Source organism: Anabrus simplex, chromosome 1 (assembly GCF_040414725.1).
Source record: "Anabrus simplex isolate iqAnaSimp1 chromosome 1, ASM4041472v1, whole genome shotgun sequence".
Lineage (NCBI taxonomy): Eukaryota > Metazoa > Arthropoda > Insecta > Orthoptera > Tettigoniidae > Anabrus > Anabrus simplex.
In genome coordinates this window covers 1,677,272,052-1,677,299,381 of record NC_090265.1, presented here as the reverse complement: position 1 = coordinate 1,677,299,381, position 27,330 = coordinate 1,677,272,052, and the positions used below count along the sequence as shown (strand labels likewise).

The window sequence follows — 27,330 nt, the reverse complement described above, 5'->3', positions numbered from 1 at the left end:
TAACGATCGTCCTCATACCGCCGCTGTCACCCAACCTGCTCTACAAAGTGTCGCCAGTTGCCTTGGCCGGCGCGATAACCAGACCTTGCGCCTATTGAGCACGAATGGGACATTTCGGCAGACAAATCCAGCGTCATCCACTACCAGCACTAACCGTTGTTGATATGACTGCCCAAGTGCAACAGGCGTCGAATTCCATCCCAAAAATGACATGCGACGCCTGTACGACTCAATTTATGCATTTTTGCCTGCTTGCTTTAAAAATCATCGTCACCATGTCACATGTCTTTTTTGCGTTTACTTTAACATGTGACCAGGAAACTTTCATCAAAAAGTATGTTACCTAGAACATTTCTTAGCCTAAATTTCATTCGTCTACACAAATGTCTTTTTCTGTGCTGGGATTTAATTTTACGTCGGTGAATTTACAACCGCTTACATTGGAATTATCATAAAAATACAAAATATAACGAAAACAATCCAAAGAGTTTCCATCATAGTTCATTAAAATTGTAAAAAGGTGTACAAATAAAAATTTTCACATTTGAGTTTGCTTTAATTGACTCCAGAAATCAGACTTCATAAACAATTAAGGTGGAAGTGAAGAAAAATTAACAGCGCACTTGAAAAGTTGAGGTTATCAGGAACAGTCCCTATATTAACAAAACACCGTTCGATTTTTTTTTTTTTAGCAACTGTGAATTTTAGAAATCTTATCTTACTCTGCTGCTTCTTCCTAGACTGTCAATTTGTACTTATTAACTGTATTCATGCTCAGTTTTTCGTGTTTTTAAATTATAAATTGGTTTGAATATGACATTTTACTGAAATGTATTCAGCCGTTTTAATAGTATATAGGTACATAGAAGCAGAAAGATTCACAGAAAGAAGTACTGACAGGTATCAAACTAATAGCACTTTTTCATTTACTTGATGCAACACTCTTAGATAAATGAAGTTTCTTGTTATAAATACACGTACAGACCAATATTGATTTAAGTTATAGTCCATGGATGATGATGAAAATTTATTTTATAAGATAACAAATGTACATGGGCTCAAGGATTGTGCACAACTTTCAAGGTGATTATTTCCTGGAAGAAAACAAGATCGCTAGTTTTCTCAACCCTTGTGCAAAACAAACACAGTAAAGAATTACAGTTATATTGATTAGGCTCTTACAGTACCTAATGGACGCTCAATAAAATAAAAACTCTGGTAAGTGATGAGGAAGAGAACTCTCAAATGAAGAAATATACTGAAGTTAATATTTGGTAAGTGGGAAGGTAATGAAGAGAGTTTTAATTCAGCACGTCAGAATTTCAGTAATAAAGGCTGCCCTATGGATCGAGGATTAATTAAAATTCCTCGCGAGATATTTCAGGACTGGGAAGGGAAGTATTTTAATATTGTGATAGCCCACTCAATGCCGCTGAATTACACCTCACTGTAGGTTCACCACATAAATACAATCGCAGGATAGACATCAACTGAGACGTTAATATGATCGAGACTATATAGACGGTAGTCCAGCCATACCGGCAGCAATACATTACGTACAACATTATGCCCCAAAGTAATCTTATAATTACTGAGTACAATTTACAATAATTTGGATTCTATACGTATGTTGAAAAATGGTCGAGGAAGAGGATGTAAGGGAGAATCTACGGAGAGCGGGAATGGATAGAACCAGAAGGAAATAAAATCGTGTGCAATATTTGCGGTAGATTAAAACAATTAATTTGCTATTTGGCAAAGACCACATTTCTAGCATAAGGGAATGAAATGACACCAAGCGTAAACATACCTGTTCAAATTTCCTCACTATAATGGTTAATAATAATTAATCTAAAAATGAAACATAGTGGGGGACCCATAAATAAAAATGTATTGTACTAGAGGACAGAAGGAGTGATTGAACTGATGAGGAAGAGAATGGACACAAACCGTAGACAAGTTCTGAGGGTGGACAGACACAGACTGACAAAAGAATCTTTGAATTTTTCAAGTACAGACAAGTATAGCCAAAATGGTTTGGGGCAGTGAGAATAGACATGGTTGAATTGGGGGTAAAAGAAGTCATAGCGGACAGGAGTCGGTTTAGAAAACTAGTTAAGGAGTTCATGCGCTTGAATAATGTGGGGAAAATATACAAAATGTATCTAAATTTTTTAGAAAATACCCTATCAAACGTTAAACTGATGGGGATACGACAAAAAGTCATAGGACTAAATTCGTAGATCTCTCATAATCCGGTACTGCTTGTACATTCGTTTTTTATGTGAATCACTATTTATCAATAATAAACCTGAAGAAAAGTCTGCACAGAATTTTAAGTTGTGTCCAATATTTTGAATTTTTTTCGGAGGTAAAAATGTCAAAAAATATCAACATTTTGACTTGTGGTTTTTCCGTCGGTTACAGCTCTGTTTCTAGCTCATCTGGATAAGTGTAAACATTAATGTCAGTTAGTGAGTGAGTCAGCATTATAAAACACGGATGTTTGAGTGCGATATTCTGATGAATTTAAGTGCGCGTGGAGTGAAACAATTTATAAAGAGAATTGTTCGATACATTTCCAAATTATTTACTACTACTACAATATTTTTATTCCTGCCCTGAAGGGGAGATGGGCCTCTTAGGTGGTGACACCGTCTGTGGGAGATTTATGGTGAAGATGAGAGGGTTGGAGGTCGTGGCCTATATTAGGAACTGGCCTTAGTGAAGGAGAATGCAAAACCAAGGAAAACCATTCACAGGATAGTCGACGGTGGAGACCAACTCCTCTCCGTCTCCTGAATACAGAGGTGTAGAACCACGACAGGTCACCAATCCTCTGCTCGGTTGGTCGGTCGGAGTGCAGAGCTATCTTACCACGGACCAGCCGTGGCCACTTGTAGGCCAAAGCCTAGTCTGCAACCACCGATCGAAACTAATTTTATATCGACTAATCATTTCTAAGAAAATACTGGATAAACAACTGGTAGGAAATCTGCCACCTGGGCGACAGCCCTAAATGCTGATCAATGACGATTGATTGATGATTGAAGAAGTGTATGTAGGTGCGATTATTCGAAATTGATAATTTTTTCGTGTAATGCATCTGTTGATTAGTTGAAGTTTCCGATATTTTCACATCGGTATGGCCTGTAGAGCCATTAGCTAAATAGCCTTCAGTGGTGGTGCCATCTAGCATAGATGAGTGGTACTAGAAGAGTTAGAGTATATTTCAGTAGTTAATCACTGGCCAGAAAACCAGATGCCATCTTAGCTCCTCGTCCGGCTGTATGGTTAAAGATTTAACGTGCTGGCCTTTCGCTCGATGGCGGTAGTGGCGACTGGGAATTAGAAGTGGGGGGAGGCAAACAATTTACAGACAAGGAAAAGTACCCGGGTTTGTTAGTAATTAAAGAACATAAAGGAACGAATTAGCTGATAAGACAGCTGGGTTTGTACAAATTGCATTTTTTTTAACAATTCCTAGTTTCAGGCCTCTAATTTGGAATAAAAAGTTATTGTTTTCTCCACAAAGTGGGGGAGGGGGGGTGACTGTACCACTCCCTCATCCCATCCCCCTAATGGCCGCCACTGCTTAAATGGTCCGGGGCTCGATTCCCAGCCGAGTGCGAGATTTTAATCTTCATTGGTTAATTCCGATCCTCGGCGGCTGTGTGTGCGTGTGTGTCTGTGTGTGTGTGTGTGTGTGTCATATTCAGCATTAGAATTCATCGTAGGTAGAGCCTCAGTCTCATAGACGCTCATGTCGCCTATTGGGCGTCAACTCGAAAGTCTTTCACCTGGCCACACAGCATCATTAATACGCTGGTGATTAGAGGGACGGCTGCCTAGTTGTAGTTCTCCGTAAAACATTAACCATCAGCATATTAATACCACTGCCCACACAACGTCTTAAGTCTAACTCCATCCCTGATATGGTCAGCTCTACTTTGGGACGATTTTCTATCACCTAAAGATAATTATCATTGAGAATTTTTTTTTCACCGTATATAAAGACTGATTCTGAAGAATAATTCTTCTAAAGTGGACATAATCTTTCTGCTCCTGCCGCAGTTGATCTCCTCACGTCCCTTTTAACGTGAAGTGGAATCTCTTCTTATCCGCCCAGCCTTAGAGAGACAATATTAATCAAAGTCGCCTCACGGTCGGAAGACATAACGATAATTCTAGCCGAGTACAGAAACGAATAAAGACGATGGGAGTTTCTGGAAACAAGAAAAAAAACTATTGGACGACATCCAATGCTCAAGAAAGCTTCAAAACTGCCTCATGGCCAATACGAGGTCTTTGTAGGAAACAGCATGTCCTAACTTGAACTACAGTACTACTACTACTACTACTACTACTACTACTACTACTACTACTAATAACAATAATATCGTGTGGCTATTTCTAGCCGGGTGCAGCCCTTGTAAGGCAGACCCTCCGGTGAGGGTGGGCGGCGTCTGCCATGTGTAGGTAACTGCGTGTCATTGTGGTGGAGGATAGTAGGATAGTGTTTCGTGTGGTATGTGAGCTGCAGGGATATTGGGGACAGCACAAACACCTAGCCCCCGAGCCATTGGAATTAACCAATGACGGTTAAAATCCCCTAACCAGCCGGGAATCGAACCCGCGACCTCTGAACCGAAGGTCAGTACGCTGACCATTCAGCCAACGATTCGGACGCTGCTACTACTACTAAAATGTGTTCATTCCTCCCTTAAATGGGGGAGGTGGGCCTCTTAGACGGTGACGCCGTCTCTCAGGCCGGGAAATTTGTTACGGTGAAGCAGATGCACTGAGAAGGTGAGGGGGTTGGCGGCTGTGGCCTGTACCAGGAACTCTCCCGGCATTCGCCTTAGTGCAGGAGAATGGAATACTACGGAAAACCATTCTCAGGACAGCCGACGGTTGGGGCCAGCCGTGGGGTCTAGCCCTGTCCCGTCTCCTGAATGAAGAGGCGTAGAGCCTCGATAGAGCTGTGGCCACGCCTCCTCTGCTCGGTTGGCCGGTCAGAGTGCAGAGCTGTTGGACCACGAACCAGCCAAGGCCACTCTGCATCTACCGACGCTCACTTGAATCACTTCACGGCGAGTACAGGAAATCATTCCGTGAAGCTCATACGGGTAACTTCGATAACAAGTAAGAATGCCTCTTATATCGAATGTTTCAGATATAAAAGTCCATTCGCTGGCTAGGACTTCATTCAACGTAATTGAACTTATTTCTGCGAGGGTTCTCGAATGACTAAATTATACACACTATTGGCCGATTGCAGAAACGGTATTTAGATGATGTTTACGGTTAAATCATGTCTAAGTACGGCTGCTGCATTTCACAGACGTTATTTATCACTTAGACACTGTCTAAAACCGATTTTCAACCGGCCATGTTTAAACACTGTCGAACACTGTTAAACGACAAATTTTAGGAGTGAATCACAATAGGAAGTTATGTACCATGAAACATATAATACAAAGGACGGTTCGGTAACTGTCAACTTAACCACAATTTTTGGCAACTGATATATTTTATTATATCTGGGATAATTTCCCTGGAATCACAGGTCACTCGGACTACATACACATCAGAATAACTTGTCCCGATCGTCAGAGAGCTGTCACATACACCATCTGAGAGGGAATCATTTATATTTACTGCCAAGTAAATACACATAGTAGTGATACTACAAAGTAGGTTGTGTGTGATCTTTTTCTCTCGGTTAATTGTCGTGCTAATCAGGGGCGAAGCGTCAGGGGAGACAGGGTAGACAGCGTGTACCCTTAACATTTTGTGAAAGAAATATTGTCTAGTTAATGCAATTAGTTTTTAGAACATTAATTATTTCCACATTCGTGACCTTATTGTATTCCCCGCTTTACTTATTTTCTTCTCACTTCGCCAATGCTAAGGCTCGCGTCAGTTACACGAAGCACGTAGGCGAAAGTAGACGCTGTCCATTCTGTGTATTTTCCCTTTGATTTTCAAAGCTTTCAGATAGAGCAACACTAACGCTATCTGTAGGCACTGACTGTGGAACTATGACTTTCCTATAGCGAGATGTCTCCGCCCAGTAGACAGACTTACCAGCGTCTCTTCTTGCTCTCATTGGCTAGTATTTGGATCTCTCTTGTAAAGGTGCTCTTATTGGCTACCATCTCAGACATGCTTTTAATGTAATTAATTTGAATTTACTTTATTATAAGACACGTCTAAAAATAAATTAATAATATTCAAATACAAAGTATACTAAACGTACACCTAATAAATGAATGACAGCATCAAAACCCTTCAAGTACGTGCATTTTCTTGCCCACCAATGTTAGTTGCGGTATTATAACCCCAACAACTATTGGCTTCCAGTCTTAATAAGGTATTCTAGAGTACACGTACGGAAAAAATTGCTTAACTTGATGCTGTATATTCCGTTAAAGTCAGTTTCTATTGGACGCGCTATGAGTGCCTACCAACGAATTAAAACGTATATAAAGAATTGGATGACCAACCAGAGACTGTCTAACTTGCGAACTCTAGCTATAGAGAAGGAATTTATGTGGAATCTTAGCAAGACGCCCGACTTCAATACGAAAGTAATAGATATATTTGCCGAAATGAAGGACAGGCGGATTAAACTCATTTACAAGAATATTGTTTAAGGTGACTTGTACGAACAACTATTTATTTCTTATTTCTCTTATTAAATCTACATAACAATGAAATATATTGCTATTTTTTATTTTAAAAGTATGTTGTTATTTGACAACTCCCGCGGCATAGTTCGTCTATACTTAAAAGTAAATCAAGTGCACGTAGGGTTACAGGTTGTTATAGGGTTTGTCTTATTTTCAGTCATTAATATAGCCTACTACTGAATACAGATGTATGCGTCGAAAACAAAATTCCTTATAATAATGATACGCTTGAAACAGTTTAAATAAAATAAATCTCCGTCTACCCCCTTACTTAGTTCACGCTTTGCCACTGGTGCTAATTCAGATAAAATGGGGAAACTACGGAAAACAATCTTCGGGGATGCCGATGGTGCGTTTCGAACCCATGATCTCCAGAATGTAACCTACATCTATATGGACCGTCAAACAGTACTATAGTTTCATCCTCACTTCGCCGAGGCCACTCGTATTTAGATTTGACTCACCGTAACAATACTATAATCAAAGCTACACTTCCTCGTACGGTGGCGTGTGACTGTAGTGTCGACAATGAAAATGAAAACCTACAGCCTGTTTTCCAGTCATTGCCCGGGTCAGGGATGGAATGAATGAAACATATATATTGGTTGTTATTACAATGGAGTCGCCACTCCCAAGGTGATTTATTTATGAGTGATAAATGCTATAAAATGATAATGGAGAGTGTTGCTGGAATGAAAGATGACAGGGAAAACCGGAGTACCCGGAGAAAAACCTGTCCCGCCTCCGCTTTGTCCAGCATGTGACAAATCTCACATGGAGTCACCGGGATTTGAACAACGGTACCCAGTGGTGAGAGGCCGACGCGCTGCCGTCTGATCCACGGAGCCTGTAGTGTCGATAATATTATATGATATTTCATTTCCACCGAGAGCTATATTCTTATCTGTGGGCAAGTCATGCTCATGCTCATGCTTAGCCATATTTTAGTACTGTATAGGAAGACGACAGCTAACTAACGTTTAGCGCGCACCTCGACGAATTTCATTGGTGCGACAAGCAAAGATTTGCATCGAAGATATTTCTATTTCCATTTTCGAACCAATATTGAAACTGTAAACGTCGTCTAACTAAACACTGGCTGAACATTGTTTATGCAATGGAACATAGTATGCAACGTAGACGTTGTTTAGGTAGACGTTGTCTAAGGCTTAAAATTAGTCTCCGTTTCTGTAATCGGCGCTAAATCGTCGTTGAGAAATCTCGTTATCACAATGCTTTTCCTATCCGTTAGTTTGCTTAAGACTGGCCACTCATCCCAGCCACATGAATGAACCTTCAATACAGTATACTCTAGGATTGAATAAATTCGTCGCGAAAACATACATTCCTACAGTACGGCATGGTAAGATTAATTTTTGTTTACAGATATGAATAGGAGAGTGAACACAACGAACATTGTTCTGACGGACTGCATATTCCGTATGTGGTTGGGAGGCGTGACAAGTCTTAAGGAACGTAATGGATAGGAAGAGCATTGTGACATACGAGGTTTGCTTTCTTCAACAACAAAAAGCTTTTAAATTAAATCAGAGTTCTGACATTCACGTGTAACATACGCATATGAATTCTGAGAGGGAGATTTGAACGTGGACTTTAGAAGTAGGAGAAGGCAAGACTGGAACAACGATGAGGAAACCTTTAAAATGATGCCATTCGAACAATTACGTGGAGATACTGACTTTACTTCTCAGCAGCTTGAGGAAATAACGATGTGTACTTTTTCTAATGAAGATTAAATTGAAATCAACAATCGCGTATTTAAAGTTTTACCTGGGGATGAGGTAGTCTACAAAAATGTTGATGGTACTCTTACCAGTCTAACACCAACCGCAATGTATCCGCACAATATTTGAGAATTAAGAATAGTGTACTTCCCTGCAAAGGCTCTGGAAGTGATTTTCTTTAAAATTCTCTAGACTTACATTTTTTTAAGTTATTCAATATTAGTTGGAAATAAGTAGCCTCTAAATTGAGGCTATGTTACTATGCAATAAAATATACAGCGAAACATAATAAAATTAACTTGCTTTACGTCGCACCGACACAGACAGGTCTTATGGCGACGATGGGACAGGAAGGAGCTAGGAGTGGGAAGGAAGCGGCCGTGGCCTTAATTAGGTACAGCCCCAGCATTTGCCTGGTGTTAAAAAGGGGAAACCACGGAAAACCATCTTCAGGGCTGCCGACAGTGGGGTTCGAACCCACTATCTCCCGAATACTGGATACTGGCCGCAATTAAGCGACTGCAGCTATCGAGCTCGGTACATAATAATTTTAAAAAATCTGTTATGAAAAATATAAAAGCTGCTCTTATTCGCAGAATAACACTTGATTCCTCTGACGAAATCATGCCTTTATAATTTAAAAGAAGACAGTTAAGAACACGGTTAGCTTTCTCAATAAGTCTCACTGTCAAATCTTTGACAAAATATGTTTTTAGGTTTGAAAACCGGTATTCAGGTATCACGAAGTCAGGAAATTTGTAAAAGGTAAGTATACAGGCAATCATCTGATGGTTACTGGCTTGAAATATGTTTTTTAGCAGAACACAGCTAGTGTAGCGGTACTTTATTCATCGTAGTGTACTTTCGAAAGTACTTATTGGAATTAAGTCCTGGGTTCCATGGACAGCTTCCACACAAAATTGATGTCTCTTACTTATCGTTTTCCAGTATGAACCTAAAGAACAACCTTTAGTTTTCCTGTCTTCCCGAACATCAAGGTAGTTCCCGCAGAAACGAAAAACCAACATCAGAATCACTACCATCATATAACTTCTAGTAAGTATAGCTGTTAGTCTTGCTGTGACTAGTAAACGCCATGAAAATATTATTCCCTAGCTGATGTATTTTCAGAGATAGTACATCTAAAGCGAAATAAATTATTAATGGATATCTATACAGTACGGATAAAGAATTATGCTACGTACAAGGTACAGAATGTTAGCCATTTTCCCGCAAATTTACGTGACATTCAACATTAAAGTTATGTCCGACCAGTTCCAACATGGGAACAGAACTGTGTAGTAGCAATATCGGATCCCAAAGTGTTACCGAAAACTTTGGATAATGCGAGCACTGTCACAGAAATATTTTTTAAAAGGAGCATTTTGCGTTAAAATGAACGTTTTCATTTATGACTCTTATTTTTTTACAATTTGTTTAACGTCGCCGGAAATGGGAAGGAAGCGACTATGGCCTTTATTCAGGTACAGCCCGGTATGAAAATGGGAAACCACGGAAATACATTCTTAAGGCTACCGACAGAGGGGTTCGAACCTACGTGTTGTATGCAGAGTAGTGCAGAGAATGCTTCCTGTGACATGTTCAAAAATTTACGTGTAGGTTATTTATTATGTAGATGTTCCCTAATTTTGAGGATCCATGAAGACTAGTTAATAAAAACAACGGCTTCAATATAGCTTTCTCTTATTAATATGTTAATATTCCAGGCGTACTTTACAACTGTAACCCTTTGCCCAGCCAATCTCTCGATGCTTACAGAATGCATTCCCGTAGTAAAAGAGTGGTGGGTGGTGCTCCCGCTATTAAGATTCTGTTTGCTTATTCCAGATAAATATTTTTGCCGCAATGTTTGATTCGTTTACCTTCCGTGCGATGGAGCTGGGAGGCGAGTGTAAATACATTTTCTATCAAATATTTCACGGTAATCAGGAAATTAAATATTTACACTGGCGTGCCTCTCTTCCTCGCTCCATCGCTGAGAGAGAGGCTTATTTAAAGGCGAGGAAACATTTATGTAGATGTCTTAGAAATACCAGCATTGAACGTATTTCATTGCGTCTTAGCACATGTGTGATTGAAGCAAAATATCCCAGGGCACAGAGACCTAGTTTATGAACTGTGAACCTCATATAAAAGAGGGATTGAATATTGAGTGTAGGTGTAGCGGTAGCATGCATACATCTTACACGGAGGTCCCGGGTACGATTCCCGGTCAGGTCAGAGATTTTTACCTGGATCTGAGGGTTGGTTCAAGGTCCACTCTGCCTGCGTGATTAAGACTGAGGAGCTATATCACAGTGAGATACTGGCCCCGGTATAGAAAGCCAAGAATAACGGCCGAAAGAATTCGTCTTTCTGACTACACGACACCTCCTAATCTGCAGGCCTTCCGGCTGAGCAGTGTCATTTGGTAGGCCATGGCCATTCGGGGCTATGGAGTTTTTAGAAGCCAGAAGGGAGAGGAAGCATTTATTGTAAATAGTTGCAAAATTCCAGGCACACGTCATCATATCTACCATAAAGTATGAGAATATTCGTTAATATAAACACAGTGTTCAACAATTGCTACATAGTTTGCGACAATACTTTCCGCTATGGAGCAAAGGTTTTGTTACTAAGCTATTTGCCACAATCGTTAGCGGGATGAAAAGGCAGGCTGTAATTATCACCAGAAGGAAAAGTCCTCTCAATTTTGAATGGAGTGATTAAAGATTAGGGATCTTTTCATATGGTTATGAGGGTATTTAAGGGTTATAGAAAGGATGAAAAGGGGAAGGCGCACGTCACTCGTGAAACCACAATTAGAGTAAGGTTCCAATATGTGGAACCCACACCAGGACTACTTTGTACGAGAACTGGAGAACATCAAAGGCAAGTAGCACTAATTGATTTTTCTGGGTGATTCCTTACAAAGGAGTAGTGTTATAAAAATGTTGCAAACTTTGGGCTGGGAAGAACTTTAGAGTTACGAGACGAGCTGCTCGACTAAGCGGTATGTTCTGAACTGTCAATGGAGGGATGACGTGGAATTATATTACTGTTGAAAATTTTACAGTAGTAAAGATTATCATATGAAGATAAACTTGGAATTCAAGAGGACACATTGGAGAAATATGTGTCATAGGAAGAAGAACAGGAGATTGGAAAAATTTATTCCAGAGTGATGTTCGATAAATTTCGAACGTTTTTGAAATGTTGTAAGTAAAGTCTACATATATAATTGATAGGGGATCTCAGCTCTAAGTACAGATCTGTGGTAAATGTAATTGAAAATCGTTTCCCTTGCTGCAAAGAGGACACGAACGGTGGAGACTCCGTTACCGTAATTTCTGCAATGTTGCTCCTTCAAAAATGAATGCAGCTTTCGTAGATTATTTCTTATATCTGATCGACATTTTAAAGCTGATGAAAATGTTAGGTAAATTATTTCATGAATAGGCTACAGTATGCTAATCCATTCCTTTCCGTTCCAAAGAAACTAAGTGTAATTAAATATTAAACACGTAAGTAAAGGGTGTCTCATATAATCCCAGACGGAACGCAAGGTGTTTGCACTCTGCGCTACGGCAGCTGCAGTATGGGAGGCGCACGCAGCCTGCACGTGTTCGAACTGGCAAGCATGAGCCGCCAGTCTGAATCTCAGCTATTAGCAGGGTGAGGTGCAACACCATATTTTCGTATGTAAAAGTTTTAGTTTCATCTTAATGGTCGTGTGAACAGTCATATCTCTCCATATTGGTGTGTAGAAAATCCTAATGGTGTTTATGATAGGAATATTGGTGTCTGGTGTGCTGTTATTGCAAGACTAATAATTGGACCTACTTTTTTTTTTCGAGACGACAGTAAATGCAGAGAGGTACCAAGATGACATTTTATCGTCGGTCTTCCATCAGTTAAGGGAAGAAGAAAAATCGCGTGGGTGGTTTCAACAAGATTCAGCCCCTGCTCATATAGCAGAAGATTCCCTTCTTACAGTCTCGGAAGTGTTTGCAGACAGAATGATCAGTGCTGACCAATTTTCTCTCATTCAGAAAGAAAAAATGTATCGAACAAATCCTCACACATTGGAGGAACTGAAAGAAAACATTACGAATGAAATCAGAAACACATTACACCGAGCTCGATAGCTGCAGTCGCTTAAGTGCGACCAGTATCCAGTAATCGGGAGATAGTGGGTTCGAGCCCCACTGTCGGCAGCCCTGAAGATGGTTTTCCGTGGTTTCTCATTTTCATACCAGGCAAATGACGGGACTGTACCTTAATTAAGGCCACGGCTGCTTCCTTCCACTTACTAGACCTTTCCTATCCCATCGTCGCCATAAGACATCTGTAAAGTAAATAGCAGCAGCAGAAACACATTACAGTGGCAGAACACATTCGCGTCAGCAAGAATGTTGTTACCAGATACAATGCCTGTATAACGCAAGAAGGACGATACTTCCAGCACCTTTTATAAGGTAACATTTTATATAAGATTGTACACACGCTTAAAGCAGGGCGGCCGCGCGCGACGTAAGTCCGTAGCGCAGATTACAAACAACGTGCATTCGGTTTCAGTTTATATAAGATATCCTGTATATGTGTCCACAGACGGTTGAGATGAATGCCTGTAGCAAGGGAATATTGGATAATTGATTAATTAAACTCGAGGGGGAGTAGGTTAGATCTACTGGGAATGCCCCAGGGAATTGATATCCTGTCTCGAGGGAGAACTGCTGAGCGGCGCATTATTACATAGTTGGAATTAGAGTTGGGATTCCTCATCATCACTTACCACTTCAGGATAGAGTTATGTGATAAGCGAACACTTACCGAACGGGAGCTCGAAGCGGCAGTCCACGAGGAGGGAGTGGCCAGTGGGGTTCCTTGTACCTCTCACCTCTCCATCCTGCATCACCAGCTCAGCCTCCAGAGACAGCCACTGCCCTGCTCCTTCCTGTGCACACAGACAAAGGTCATGAAGTACAATTGTCACAACAGCCAGTCAACATCTCACTATTGTGGCCCTGAATCTATCAAAATCTTGCCACTCACTATTAAGTATAGTAATACCCAGGGCTCGGAAGTTGAAGACCTAAAAATTGACTAAAATGACCTATAAAAATATCTAAAATTATCCAAAGACCTAACAACTGGAAAAAAGGACTAAAATGCAATCGAAATTCATTCATAATTTATTTTTAATTACATATTTAATCAAGGAATATAATGTTTAAAAATGTATAACAATTCTGGTGATGCGAAACATACAGTACAGTGTCAAAGTACACTTACTGAGCAAATGTAATGGGATAGCGGAGCACTGATGCGCAGGTGTGTTGTCTGCGCAACACACGTCCCCTGTGCCAGCGGCAGTTGTGTAGGGGACCTTGTGAGCAGTGGCTGTGCATGTGACAGGTGTAACATGGAACGTCGTCGTGAGCTGACACCGTTCGAACGGGGTATGATCGTTGGTGCCCGCCGGTTGCAAAGTGCTATTTCGGAAGTGGTGCGGAAATTCGGCTTCACACGATCAACCATGTCCAGGGTGTATCGTGAATGGTTGAATGCGGGTGTCACCGTCCACAGCAAAAGAACGAAAGGCCGTCCAGCCACCCTCGATGACCGTGACCGGCGACATCTGAGACGGATTGTTAATGGTGACCGACGGGCAACCGTGCAACAAATCACGGCTCAATTCAGCACAGGCCATGCTAGACACGTCTCCCAGTGGACAATCCGCAGGAACATGGGTTCTATGGGGTACGGGAGCACGCGCCGCACACGGGTGCCACTGTTAACCCAACGTCATCGGGCACAACGACGCGCATTTGTCTCTAGTCACCAGGGATGGACACTGGAACAATAGCGTAACGTGATATGGTCGGACGAATCACGGTTTCAACTGCACCATGCCGATGGGAGGCACCGTGTATGGCGCCGACCACACGAAGCGATTGATCCCAAAGGTGTGGTCCAGGGCGCTGGTTGTCTCTTTTATGATCTGGGGTGCAGTTACCTGGTATGGAATGGGCCCCCTAGTTGTTTTGGAAGATACTTTGAATGGTACGCGGTATGTTGAGCTGCTCGGAGACCATCTCCACCCATTTTTGGCCTTCCAGCGCCCAGACGGTTCTGCGGTATTTCAAGATGATATCGCGCCGCCACATTGCTCCCACGTCGCCCGGGAATGGTTCCAGGAACATGCAGCGGAGGTCCAACGACTGCCATGGCCACCCAGGAGCCGCGATATGAACCCTATACAGCATATCTGGGATGTCCTGGAACGCAGGCTCCGTGCCATTGATCCTGCACCCACGAACAGACCAGCATTGGCGGCCGCTCTACAAACGATTTGGTGTCAGCTGCGTCCAGAGGACTACCAGGGACTTGTTGACTCACATCCACGGCGTCTCACTGCAGTTCGCAGAGCAGAGGAGGCCCCACACGCTATTAGGTGACTATCCCATGACTTTTGCTAAGTCAGTGTATATGAGTGGAATACTTCTTCCGGGCAGTACATTTTTAGATTAATATAATTTAAGAAAGGAATTAGCCTACATGTTTGTTAAAAACTGCTTGCATAATTTGGAATGAATTTTTTTCCACCAAGAATTAAATCAGCCAACCCGCAATGGACATCCTGGAGAAACAAACTGAAATTAGCATGACTGGAATCGTATTTGGTTTAACCACAGTAGAGTGAAAGAAACATTATCTCAGTTGGTTTTGCAGTATTTCACAATATTCATCTCCAGGTTCTTACGTGTAAAGTACGATCAGTTTTCAAACACCGCGTTGCGAAACATTGAGAAACTTTTCTCCACACCAACGGATGTTATGGGTCCATTCTTGAAACAAGTGAGATCTTCGTCTTTAAAAACACTCACATCAACATTTTCTCCTTTCAATATTACACTCATCTTGCACATAACTGGATACCCCTGTTTTTTAAGAACTAGTTTCATTTCTTCATTTCAGTTTTATTTTACTCCTCTTTTTCAGATATGGTTCAAATATATGTTTTTACTAGAGAAAATATGTTTTTGAGATGATGGATGAATTAAAAATGGGCAGTAAAAAGTATTTGAAAGAAGGTGAAATAGCAAAAAATGCCGTTATGACCTAAGCGGCAAAAAAGACCAATGAGCAAACAAGAGCCGATAAAGACAAAAAGGACAAATAAAACCCACGATTTTCTGGCCTAAAAAGACCCAGACTGAACATGTATTATGTTGGGCCTTGTCTTCGGACACTCGAAAAAAAAAGTATTTTTCCTCAATTCCCGAGCCCTAGTAATAACTAATAACTAGCAGTACTGTGGGTTCATCTACATTGAAGACATAATTATAAATCGTATTTCAGCACTATTGGCAATCAATCAATCAATCAATCAATCAATCAATCAATCAATCAATCAATCAATCAATCAATCAATCAATCAATCAATCAATCAATCAATCAATCAATCAATCAATCAATGATCTGCATTTAGGGTTATCGCCCAGGCAGATTCCCTGTCAGCTGTTTAGTTAGTTCTTTCTTAAATGATTTCAAAGAAGTTGACAATTTGTCGAACATTTTCCTTGCTAAATTATTCCAATATCTGTCTTTGTCCCACTTTTTATTTTCATATTATGATCTTTCCAACCTTTAACAGCTCCATTCATGCTCATTCATCTACTAATGACATTCAGTGTAGTTTTTCTCTATGGAGCCGAGACGTGGAATCTTCGTGCTACAGATATAGAGAAAGTCGGTCCTTTTGAAATGTAGTGCTGGCGAAGAATGTTACGCACACCTTGGACAGCATTCACATCAAATTCCATTATAAAGCGGTATATTTTTTTTCGATTAATATAATTTAAAAATAGGAATTACGTGTTTGTTAATAAAGTGCTTGCATAATTTTGAAATATTTTTTCCATCTAGAATGAAATCAGTCAACCCGCAATGGTCATCCTGGAGAAAAAAATTGAAATTTGTAACAGATTTTCGGCAATGTTTTAACAAAGAGTTTTACAATTCTATGGACACATTATGCAGCGTGGGAATAACAGCATAGACAAACTGTTCAATCTTTGAAATGTTCTCGGTAAGACAGATTGTGGACAAGTTCTCGCTTGATGGTCGAACATTATGCAGTGCGTCTGGCCGAGGACTGAGAAGTAGCCCCCTCGGAGATCACGATCCTCAGCATTGAGGGAACGATAAGAGACTGCTTGGCATTCTACGCCATTTCTCGACTCATGGGGATCGGCTATAATTACTTACGTGTTAATGTAGAGAAATATCTTCATTCGGGTAATCATTTTAAGTTGTAAATGAGGGTATTCATGGCCTGTAGTAAGGATGTAAAGGAGAGAACGTACAGGACACTGTTAAGATCCGAATTACAGTATGGCTCCAGTTTATGAGACTCACACCAGGACTACTTGATACAAGAACTGGAAAAGCTCCAACGGAAAGCAGCATGATTTAGACAAAATAATAGTGTTAGGAAAATGTTGTAAAAATGGTGCTGGGAAGACTTGAGAGCAAGGAGATGAACTGCCCCACTAAGCGGTACGTTCCGGGCCACCAGTGGACAGATGGCTTGGGATAACATTAGTAGACCAACACGTTTGATTGATGTTTCCAAAAGTACGAAAGATTATAATGTGCAGATACAATTATAATCAAGAGGACAAATTGAGGCAAATACTTGTTTATAGGAAGAGTTAGGGATTGGAATAATTTACCAAGGGAGATGTTTGATTAATTTCTAGTATGTCTGAAATAATTTAATAAAATGCTAGGTAAACAACTGATACGAAATCTGCCACTTGGGGAAGAACCCTAAAAGCAAATTAGTGATTGATTGATTGATTGATTGACTGATTGATTGATTGACTGACTGACTGATTGATTGATTGATTGATTGATCGATCGATTGATTGATTGATTGATTGATTGATTGATTGATTGATTGATTGATTGATTGATTGATTGATTGATTGATTGATTGATTGATTGATTGTGGACCGAAAATATTTCTTGCTTATATTTTGGAAACGGTCAGCTCTCAAACAAGACCGTTTAAATTTAATTTTGAATATATTACGTCATGACAGGTTTTTTTTTTTTGACAGAACCAACCCTAGCGGGGGTATTCACTGAACCAGATTTCTATTTCAAACTTCACCAAAGTCAAGATTCACTGACTTGAAATTTTGTTAATGTGTCATGGAGATAGTTGACAGTTGATAGGTGCATAACTACGTGTTCATCTGCCCTTTTAATCAGGATGATAATGGAGGTGGCTCTCGGAACGAGCAGTTGATGAATCAGGGCGAACGGAATCTTGACGGTGGATGGGGAGATAGCGGTGAGGGTGGTACTCCCTTGGTCTCGGATGCTCTGGAATTACTGAGACGGAAGTAAATAGAATGTGATGGTATACTGTGCTCAAAGCACCTAAAACTGATGAACGATGACATAACAGTGACTGAGTGTTGTTAGTTGAGAGGTGAGTTCTATCTCTTTTGATGTTATCCATTTAACTGCTACAATTTTACTGCAGCTAATGGCTGAAAAGAAAGCAGTAGAAAAAGAAATTCTTAGTTGAAATAGAGACCATTAGAAGTTAATCTAGTTTTCTTCTCCTCACAGGGAATTTCTTCGGCGAACTGAGATGTGGAGCATGATATATTTATGCCATTCTGTTTCTTGACTGCATACAAATCTACGAGACAGTCAGGCGGTCACGCGAGTTGAATAACGGTCTCCTTAAGCTAGAGCTCTATTTAAGTGACACAATAATGGGTACATCTAATACTGCGTGATGTCATGTAATACTCTTTTTCTGCTCTCTGCACGCGCATGACATGATAGTTAAAAATAGAAAGTCAATTGAAATCAATAATGATTGGTCGATATTCTTGATATAAACGAACACCGATCGAGTTGGCCGAGTGGTTAGGGTCGCGTAGCCGTGAGTTTACATTCAGAAGAAGGTGGATTCGAATTCCACCATCGACATCCCTCAAGATGCATTTCCATGTTTTCTCATTTTCACATCAGGCCTTAATAAAGGCCTCGGCTGCTAGCTTACCAATCCTAGCCTTTTCCCATCCTTTCATAACCGCAAACCTTCGTTGTGTTAGTGAGATGTTAAAACACATAAAAATGAAAAATAACTGAACAAGAATCTTCAGGATATGACGGAGAATTCAAAGTTAATAGTTACCCGCATTTCTACTTCCCCCTCCCTCTCTCACACACACTTAACAGCCCTATGGAGCACGAAGTTCCTTCCCTTCACTTCTGTCTTACGCATGTTTCTACCAGTATGCTCATGTATAAATAAAATTCAGGAAATTCAGTCGTCAAAAACTGACCTGTGTTTCGCCCCCGTGGCATGGGTCTCAGCAGTTCACCGCATTTTATCAAGACGCTCGCCGGGTATGACGCCGGTAGCGACACCGCTATAAGTTGTCATGTGATGAGCCCGTGCCGCACTCCGGAGAACCACTGGTAATATTTTGACGATAAAGTACCGTACGCAGTATTTGGCGATTTTATTTAGCTGCCTCAATTAAAGGCCGTACTTTTGGTCAATGGTCATGTACGTTTGTTACCTAACTCCTCCAGAGTTTGCATTGAATCAAGAAGTCTCTTCTTCTATGACAATCTCTTGCAAGCATTCAGGTTTCATCCTTCGTTATTCTAATTTTGATAAATTCCTTGATTGAGGAGGGTTGGCCATTTGAATGGAACATTTTACTTTAGTTCGTTCTACCATCTCTCTATCCATCTACCCATCTGTCTATCTACGAGGGCAGATCAGAAAATGTTGCACTTCTCAGTTATGGCCATTTATTACACCATCTATACAACAGCAACACGACTATAACGACATACAACATACACTGTAACGTCACTTTTCCACATAGTTTCCAAGAGACGCCAAACATTTCTGCGGACGCACAACCAACTTGTCGATGCCGGATGCATAGAAATTTCCTCCAGCGTTCTGCAACCACTCGGAGACAGCGACCTTAACCTCCTCATCGGTCTGGAAACGTCGACCACCGAGCTCCGTTTTGAGCTTACCTGACAGATGAAAGCCACAGGGCGCTATGTCGGGACTGTAGGGTGGATGTTGCCAGACCTCCCAGTTGAAACGCTGTAGCAGTTCTCTCGTTTGGCGGGCCTTGTGTGGTGTTGCGTTATCGTGCAAGAAAATCACACCGGCGCTCAATTTCCCCCGCCGGTTCTCTTTAATCGCTTTACGCAACCGGTGCGACGTTTGACAATACGACGGCGCGTTGATCGTCGTTCCTTTCGGCATGAATTCCACGTGCAGCAAACTCTCCATGTCAAAGAACACTGTCGCCATAAACTTACCGGCTGAAGGTTGAACCTTGGCCTTCTTTTGTTGTGGTGATGAGGGGTGCACCCATTCCATTGATGTTCGCTTCGTTTCGGGGGTGAAGTGGTGGACCCACGTTTCGTCGCCTGTGGCGATTCGCCGCAGAAACCCGTTGCCGTCTGCGGCATAGCGTTGCAAAAATGCCAGGGAGGATTGGAAACGTTGTCCCTTGTGCTCATCGGTGAGAAGACGTGGGACCCATCTTTGACAAAACTTACGATATCCAAGGTCATCGTGAACAATGGCGAACACACTGCCATACGAGATGTTCAGCTGCGTCACGATGTTTCTCAGTTTAATGCGCCGGTTCTGTCTAATTATCGCATTCACACTGTTGACCTTTGCACGGGTCCTGGACGTTGCGGGCCTGCCTTCGCGATGGTTGTACGTGATATCCGTGCGTCCGGCTTCGAATTGCTGACACCACTTCACGATACCTTTCCGGGAAATGGCCCGCTCCCCATACACAGCACTAATTTCACGATGAATGTCCGTCCAATTCTTCCTTTTGGCCCATAGGAATCGGACTGTCGCACGCACTTCATATTTGGAGTGAACGTCCAGTTGACGAGCCGTTGCATTTGGCCGCTATTCATACAATACTAGACGAGACACGACAGCGACCTGCCTAAAAAGACGTGTGTCAGTGTCTGTCTCTTTCTCCGCTGTGCCCACGTTTGCGACACACAGCGCGCTGCTGCAGCGTGTTAGTGCAACTAACCTTTTGAACCACCTACGTACATATCTACCTATGTACCTTAAGTACATTATACCGTAGGAGTGCTTAAGTAAGTCATGCCAACACACGTTCGTAGAGTGCGGTACGGTAAGGTTCATTTTCCTTTAGACGAAAACATAGGAAAATGAACAGAACGAATATTGTTCTGATGGACTGCGTATCCATATGTGGCTGGAAGGCGTGACCAGTCTTAAAGAAAGTAATGGATAGGAAGAACATAGAGAGAACTTTTGCTATTTTGCTTTACGTCGCACCAACACAGATATCTCTTATGGCGACGATGGGATAGGACAGGCCTAGGAATGGGAAGGAAGAGGCCGTGGCCTTAATTAAGGTACAGCCCCAGCATTTGCCTGGTGTGAAAATGGGAAACCACGGAAAACCATCTTCAGGGCTGCCGATAGTGGGGTTCGAACCCACTATCTCCCGATTACTGGATACTGGCCGCACATAAGCGACTGCAGCTATCGGGCTCGGTAGTGAGAACTTTTGGTACCTTGCCAATTTGGAACTAGTTTCACAATCTCGCGAGAAAATACTCTCCTGATACCAAATTTCCAGGTTCATGAATAATTCAAGGGACTAATCAAGTGTCTGTAGAATTTATCCGAATTGGTAGGAGGGCGGATATTCTTATTTTTAAATATGAAGCGTTTCTGCTCATATTTACACATTATTATACTATACATATTGTAACGTTCCAGACGTCACATTGTAATTATGTTAATTTTATTATGTTTAATTAATTCAGGAATGACGTCATGATATTTATCTTCGCACGTAATTTTATTATAATTCATGTTTGATCATTTGCTCACTATCATTTCATTACTTAAGTACGATTTTTAAACGAGGGCTGAATATCCTTATATTAACTTAGATTCTTGCGACATTTGTGTAAATTTAACTTGCCACATCATCGAGGAAGAAGAAGCTACAAATTTAGAACTCAGGCGTTGTAACCGCAGCTACCGTGTTCCGAGCTGAGTAATTCAAACTGGTCACCGCCTACATTTTCAAAGGAGTGTCCCGTTGCTATGGATACTGAGTGAAATGGTTAATAGAATAACAGTTGATATCATCATGGGACACTTCATTACGATATCTGGAGTAGGGCCAGTCACCTGATTGGACCACGTGTTTCGACCTGTAAGTAGAGCCACTAAAGCTTACTTAAGGGCATGTTGGAGTTCTTGGCTTCATTCGATTCGATTCGATTCTATTCTATCTTGTATTTCCCTTTGGGTCTGAGAACTTGTCTTATGGTTTATGCACTTTTTTTTTGCTATTTGCTTTACGTCGCACCGACACAGATAGGTCTTATGGCGAAGATGGGATAGGAAAGGCCTAGTAAGTGGAAGGAAGCGGTCGTGGCCTTGATTAAGTTACAGCCCCGGCATTTGCCTGGTGTGAAAATGGGAAACCACAGAAAACCATCTTCAGGGCTGCCGACAGTGGGGTTCGAACCCACTAATCTCCCGATTACTGGATACTGGCCACACTTAAGCGACTGCAGCTATCGAGCTCGGTGGTTTATGTACCATAGTGGACTAGTTTGATAGTTTATCACTTCTTCATTCTTCACTTCGTTACCACGACGTGGTACTTAGGAATTTCTGAATGATGGGTGTATAACCACTCTCATCAGGAAGTACAAACAACTATAACACTAGACCGGTTTGTACCAGTCTAAAACAATAGGTAGCATTAAACTAGCGAGAAATGAAACTACGTTACACATTTTCAGTAAGGTTGGAAGGATTGTTAATTCAATATCCTCTCCGCATAACCCAAAAGGGTTTTTCTAACAGTGATTCAGGGCTCATCTCCAATATATGGGATAGAGCATAACAGGGAGTGGTAGTTTCGGAGCCATCATCCTATTAGTGGTCGATGCACTTAGCAAGGCAGGAATGGTACTTGGCGGCAGATGGAGATATCTTAAAGACGACCGGTGATGTTCCAGCTACAAGGACGGAGGCTTTCCAAGGACCAGCAGAACAAGACCTCATGGTGAGCAAGCGAGTTAAAAATATTGCAAGTTTCCGCGAGGTGAAGTCACTTTATTTTTTTGTTAAATTCATTTCCTACTTTAAATTCAGTTCTAGTGAATCCGTCATTCTTTTATTCAGTATAATAAATGTTATTTTCTTCGTTCCTTTTATTCAGTCTGCTTTAATTAGCGTTATGATTTCTAATTCTCCTGCTTTATGATTAGTGCACTGTGATCATCCCTGTGATGAGAGTCCGTCCGAGCTTTCTTATAAATTTTTGTTCTTAAGTCATCAACTTAAAGACTTAGTTTAGCTTGGATAGCTGCATTTCTTGTTCAGTTGTTCTCCAAAAGAGGGGCAAGTCACAGTACGAGGACAATATAGAATAAACCCATTTGACATATTCAGCTCTTGCCCTGGTCAAAGAATTAAGTTTACGTTTACCGGCTCGAACTCTGGTATTGAAGGACTGCTTGCTTTATTGAATCAATAATCGAAAAAACAGAAAAGTAACATTGTAACAGGTCAACAAAAATGTTTTATGGGAAGCGCCAGGGGAAAATCTCTACCGCAAGTCTCAGCGAAGGGTAAGTGCAAATATGCTGTATTATAATTGTGATATTGACATATCCCTGGACTAGGGATGACGACCCTACATCTATCCAAAAGCCCCGAGTTCGATTACAGGCTTGGGTAGGGATTTTTACCTGGTTCTGAGAGCTGGTTCGAGGTGCTCCTGGACTGCATGAGAGCGGCTGAGGAGCTATCTCATTGTGAGGTACTAACCCAGGTCTAAGAATCTTGGAGTAACAGCCAAGAAGATTCTTCAAGCTGACCACGTGTTACCTCTTAACATGCAGACCTCTGAGCTGAGTAGCGGTTACTTCGTAGGCCAAGGCCCATAAGCTCTCTTTCACCATGGGGGTTATTTTGCTACCGTGGAGCTATTACAACTTTGTATATAGGGGAATAAAAAACTTAAGGAAACAAACATACACTGTTGTGCAAAACTTAAGGATGAAAGTAACTTTCGCATGTTGTGTCCCTGCCAAGTAACATAGCTCGATGAAACATGAAACATACACAGGAAGAACTGCTACATATGGTACGGTAAGCAACTGAAAGGAATATGCGATGAGACGAATAGAAACGACACTTTTATACAGAGACAATAAATTACACGTAAATCACTCGTGGACATCACGGAAGAAGGGGCATGGTTCTTAAAAGCGTGTGCGATCACCACGGACAACGATGCATGATCTATAACGTGTTCCCATGCTGGCCACAAGATTGGTAAAGTGTTCCTCTGGCATGCGTTCCAATTCTGAGCGTGGTCTACAATTGCTGGATGGTTTTTGGTGCATGTGGACGTTCTGCAATACGTCTGCCCAACATGTTCCACATGTGTTAGATGGGATTTAATTCGGGGGAGCGGGCAGGCCACTCCATTCGCCGAATATCCTCGTTACAAGAGCTCCTCCATCTGCGTTGGTCCATGCGGTCGTGCATTGTCATCCATAACATTTAAATCAGGGTCAAATGCATCCCTGAAAATACGCACATGGGGAAGGAGTACACTATCACAATAACATTGGCCGGTGAGTGTACCACGTTCAAAAATTTGGAGGTCGGTACGCCCATGCAACATCATGCTTTCCCACATCATAACGCTTGGACCACCAGAATGATCATGTTCGACAATGTTCCTGGGTGCATTACGTGTTCCTGCCTCTCACCAGATAACGGTACGTCTGAAGTCACTACTTAGACTGAATCTGCTCTCATCTGAGAAGAGCACGCGACCCCACTCCTTGTCGTTCCAGACCTGATGCTCTTGGTACAGTCGCAAAAGTTGCCGCCGATGTGCGTTATCAACGGAACACAACGCGATGGTCATTGGGAAAACAGACCACCCCTGTGTCGTCGTGCCACTGTGGAGCGTGAGATTGGGTGCCTTGCAGTCCTGTTAAATTGATTGCAATTGTACCCGCTGTCTGACGTGAGTCTCATCTTGCGTATTGCACAATGTAGCGCTCATCTGCTGCTGTAGTTGACCGTGGTCGGCCCCCTCCTCTCTTTCAGATAGCAGTGCCTGTGATTCGGAATGCTCTCCATGCACGTGAAAAAATGCTGTGAACAATACCAAACTCCTGGACTACACTCGTCACACTTCGTCCTTCTTCCAGTTTCCTGATGATTCTTCCCGGTGCGAAGTTCGTCTCCGGGCCATGTTGTAATGAATAACACAACTAAAGTGCACCGTAACAGTTCGCTGATTGACTCACACTGTCTTGTTGCGTTCCTTCAACTGCTTCGTTTTGTGGGGCCAGACCAATTTGGCGCTATAGTCGCGCTGACCTCACGCCAGATTTCTATGCACGTGTGGGAGATTTCTGTTAACGCACTTTCATTCATGTCCATCGAGTAGTTGATATGTTATATTGCTTTATTTATCACTTCCTTAAGTTTTGCACATCAGTGTAGAATGGTATCATTGAAGACGTCAAATGGAGCATATTGGGACGCAGTTGGCATTTGGTGTTGGGCCTTGGGGAGGAACGAGGTGGGTCGGCTCTACGTGGGAACCGCCATCAGCACTGCTTAGATATTGGTGTTTACTACCGCGTGGTCAACCAATCAGGAACGAGCAAGGCGTGCAAGGCCAGCCCATCTCTGACACCACTCTCTCCTTCTCCTCCTGGAGGCTTTCGACCGTACGAGAAAGACCTGAAAGATAAGCCCAGATCATTCCGAATAGAGACAATTCTGGAGATATCTTCTTTAGGGAAGTATCTCGAGGAGCCGGACTCCCTATTCAAGGCGGGCCGGACGAGCTCAAGGGTGTCAGCTGGGTGACACACAGTCGAGGGCGTGCACGACAGAGATGAGTGTCAATGGTACACTGTTCCACTTGTGAATTGTGTTTATATTTCTGTTCAGTCGTGGAATTAAATCCGTTTTAAGTGAAGTCAAGAGTGCTTCGTATCGTTCTGTCGTGTCAACGGGAGTCTACGAACGTTGTGGAACAGTTCGCCGGCGAATGAGTGCCAGTGGCTTGTGTTGTGTGGGAGAAAGTACGGCGTGCAGTATTGGCAACTGTGTAGTGCTTAACTTTAAGCTGCGTGATTGTGTTAAAGTGTAACTAGTAGAGTGGACAATAAAACCGTTGTGATTACATTATTGAGAGCTGAGAGAGCACAGACTGTCAAGTAGTCTGTAGAAGTTAACAGCTAGTAGTTAGTATCAGTCGTTGTGATTTTATTTACCACCCGCGCCACGTTACAATATGTTCCGTTAAGTAATATTCTTACTTAGATTATATTATTGCTTAGATTTTGAGGTACAATACGTCTATAGCTTTTTCTTTTTCTTTTAGTGTGTGGCCTAGGGAGAGTCCTGGAGCAGGTCTTTCAGTTTGACACCTTGTAGGCGGCCTTTGCGTCTGTGAAGATGGGGCCCTACTTATATGAATTCTAGCGATGACGACAGCACGCATACCCAGGCCCCGAGCAATTGGAATTAACCAATGAAGTTTAAAATCCATAACCGGGCCGAGAATCGAACCCGGAAACACGTGGACCAAAGGCCAGTACGCTAAACCAATTATCCATGGAGACAGAATCGTCGATATTTTCGGAACCATACTTGGTCTGTCAGCGGAACGATGCATGAAAGTCTTAAAATCCAAATAAAACCCTTGAAGAGGACAGTGTTGAATATCTCATTGTAAAGAGTGAGGACAAATATACCCAGAAACAAGTCTCTGGTGTCGTTATGACATCACTGGTTGATTCAATAACGTCGCCATCTTGAGGTACTAACACTGCCATGCCTTGAGGTTAAAAGTTAGTATAGTTCTAGACTCCAGGTGGTTGCTCCTCGCTAAAGATATCGACTCCTTTGTGCCAGTTAGTTCCACAGCGGAAAAGAAATAAATATGGATATTTTAGAAAATATTAGGACAATGAGCCTGCCACGCGGTTTAGAGGTAGCGTGCCTGCCCTCACCCGAAGGCCCCGTGTTCGATTACTGGCCAGGTCAGCGATTTTTACATGGACCTTAGGGTTGGTTCGAGGTCCACTCAGACTACATGATTACAATTGAAAGGCTCTCTGACAGTAAGATAGTGATCCCGGTGAAGAAAACCAAGAGTAACGGCCGAGAGGCTTCGTCACACTGACCATGCACCACCGCTGAGCAGCGGTCGCTTTGTAGGCCAAGGTCTTTCAGGGCTGCAGTGCTTTGGGAATTGATTTTGCTTTTTTAGTAGGGCAATGAACTGAGGGGCTGAGTGGCAGACGGCAGGGTTGAGTGATTCAGACATTTGAGGCGCTGGCTTTCTGATGCCAACTTGGCAGGTTCGATCCTGGCTCATTTCGGTGGTACGCCATCCTCGTGTCGGTAGGTTTTCTGCCACGTAGAACTCCTGCGGGACTAAATTCTGCTACCTCGGCTTTTCCGCAAACAGTAAAAGTAGTTTGTTGGACATAAAGCAAACAGCATTATTATTATTATTATTATTATTATTATTATTATTATTATTATTATTATTATTATTGCTGCTAGACTGAACTGTCCCACACATATTAGCAACATGAGGTTTTGTGGTTTTTGGACAGATGCTGCCATTTCACTCTTAATGTAGAAATCTTCGCAGTATTCTCTGTAAACTTTGCCATCTACATTCATGTATATAAACTATTGCGTACTTCCTGTGTGAGAAATGTTGTGTGAACCGGAG

At 42.0% G+C, this 27,330-nt stretch overlaps 1 protein-coding gene across 1 annotated transcript in view; it reads right to left on the bottom strand.

The window, feature by feature from the left end:
- Positions 1-27,330, bottom strand: part of LOC136863658 (phorbol ester/diacylglycerol-binding protein unc-13-like) — a gene marked incomplete at its 5' end in the record, with an annotated part of 744,937 nt that overhangs the window by 128,810 nt on the left and 588,797 nt on the right. Inside the window, one exon of the mRNA XM_067140026.2 lies at positions 13,274-13,397. Within this exon, the coding sequence (XP_066996127.1) occupies positions 13,274-13,397 (124 nt within the window). The remainder of the gene's footprint in view (positions 1-13,273; positions 13,398-27,330) is intronic.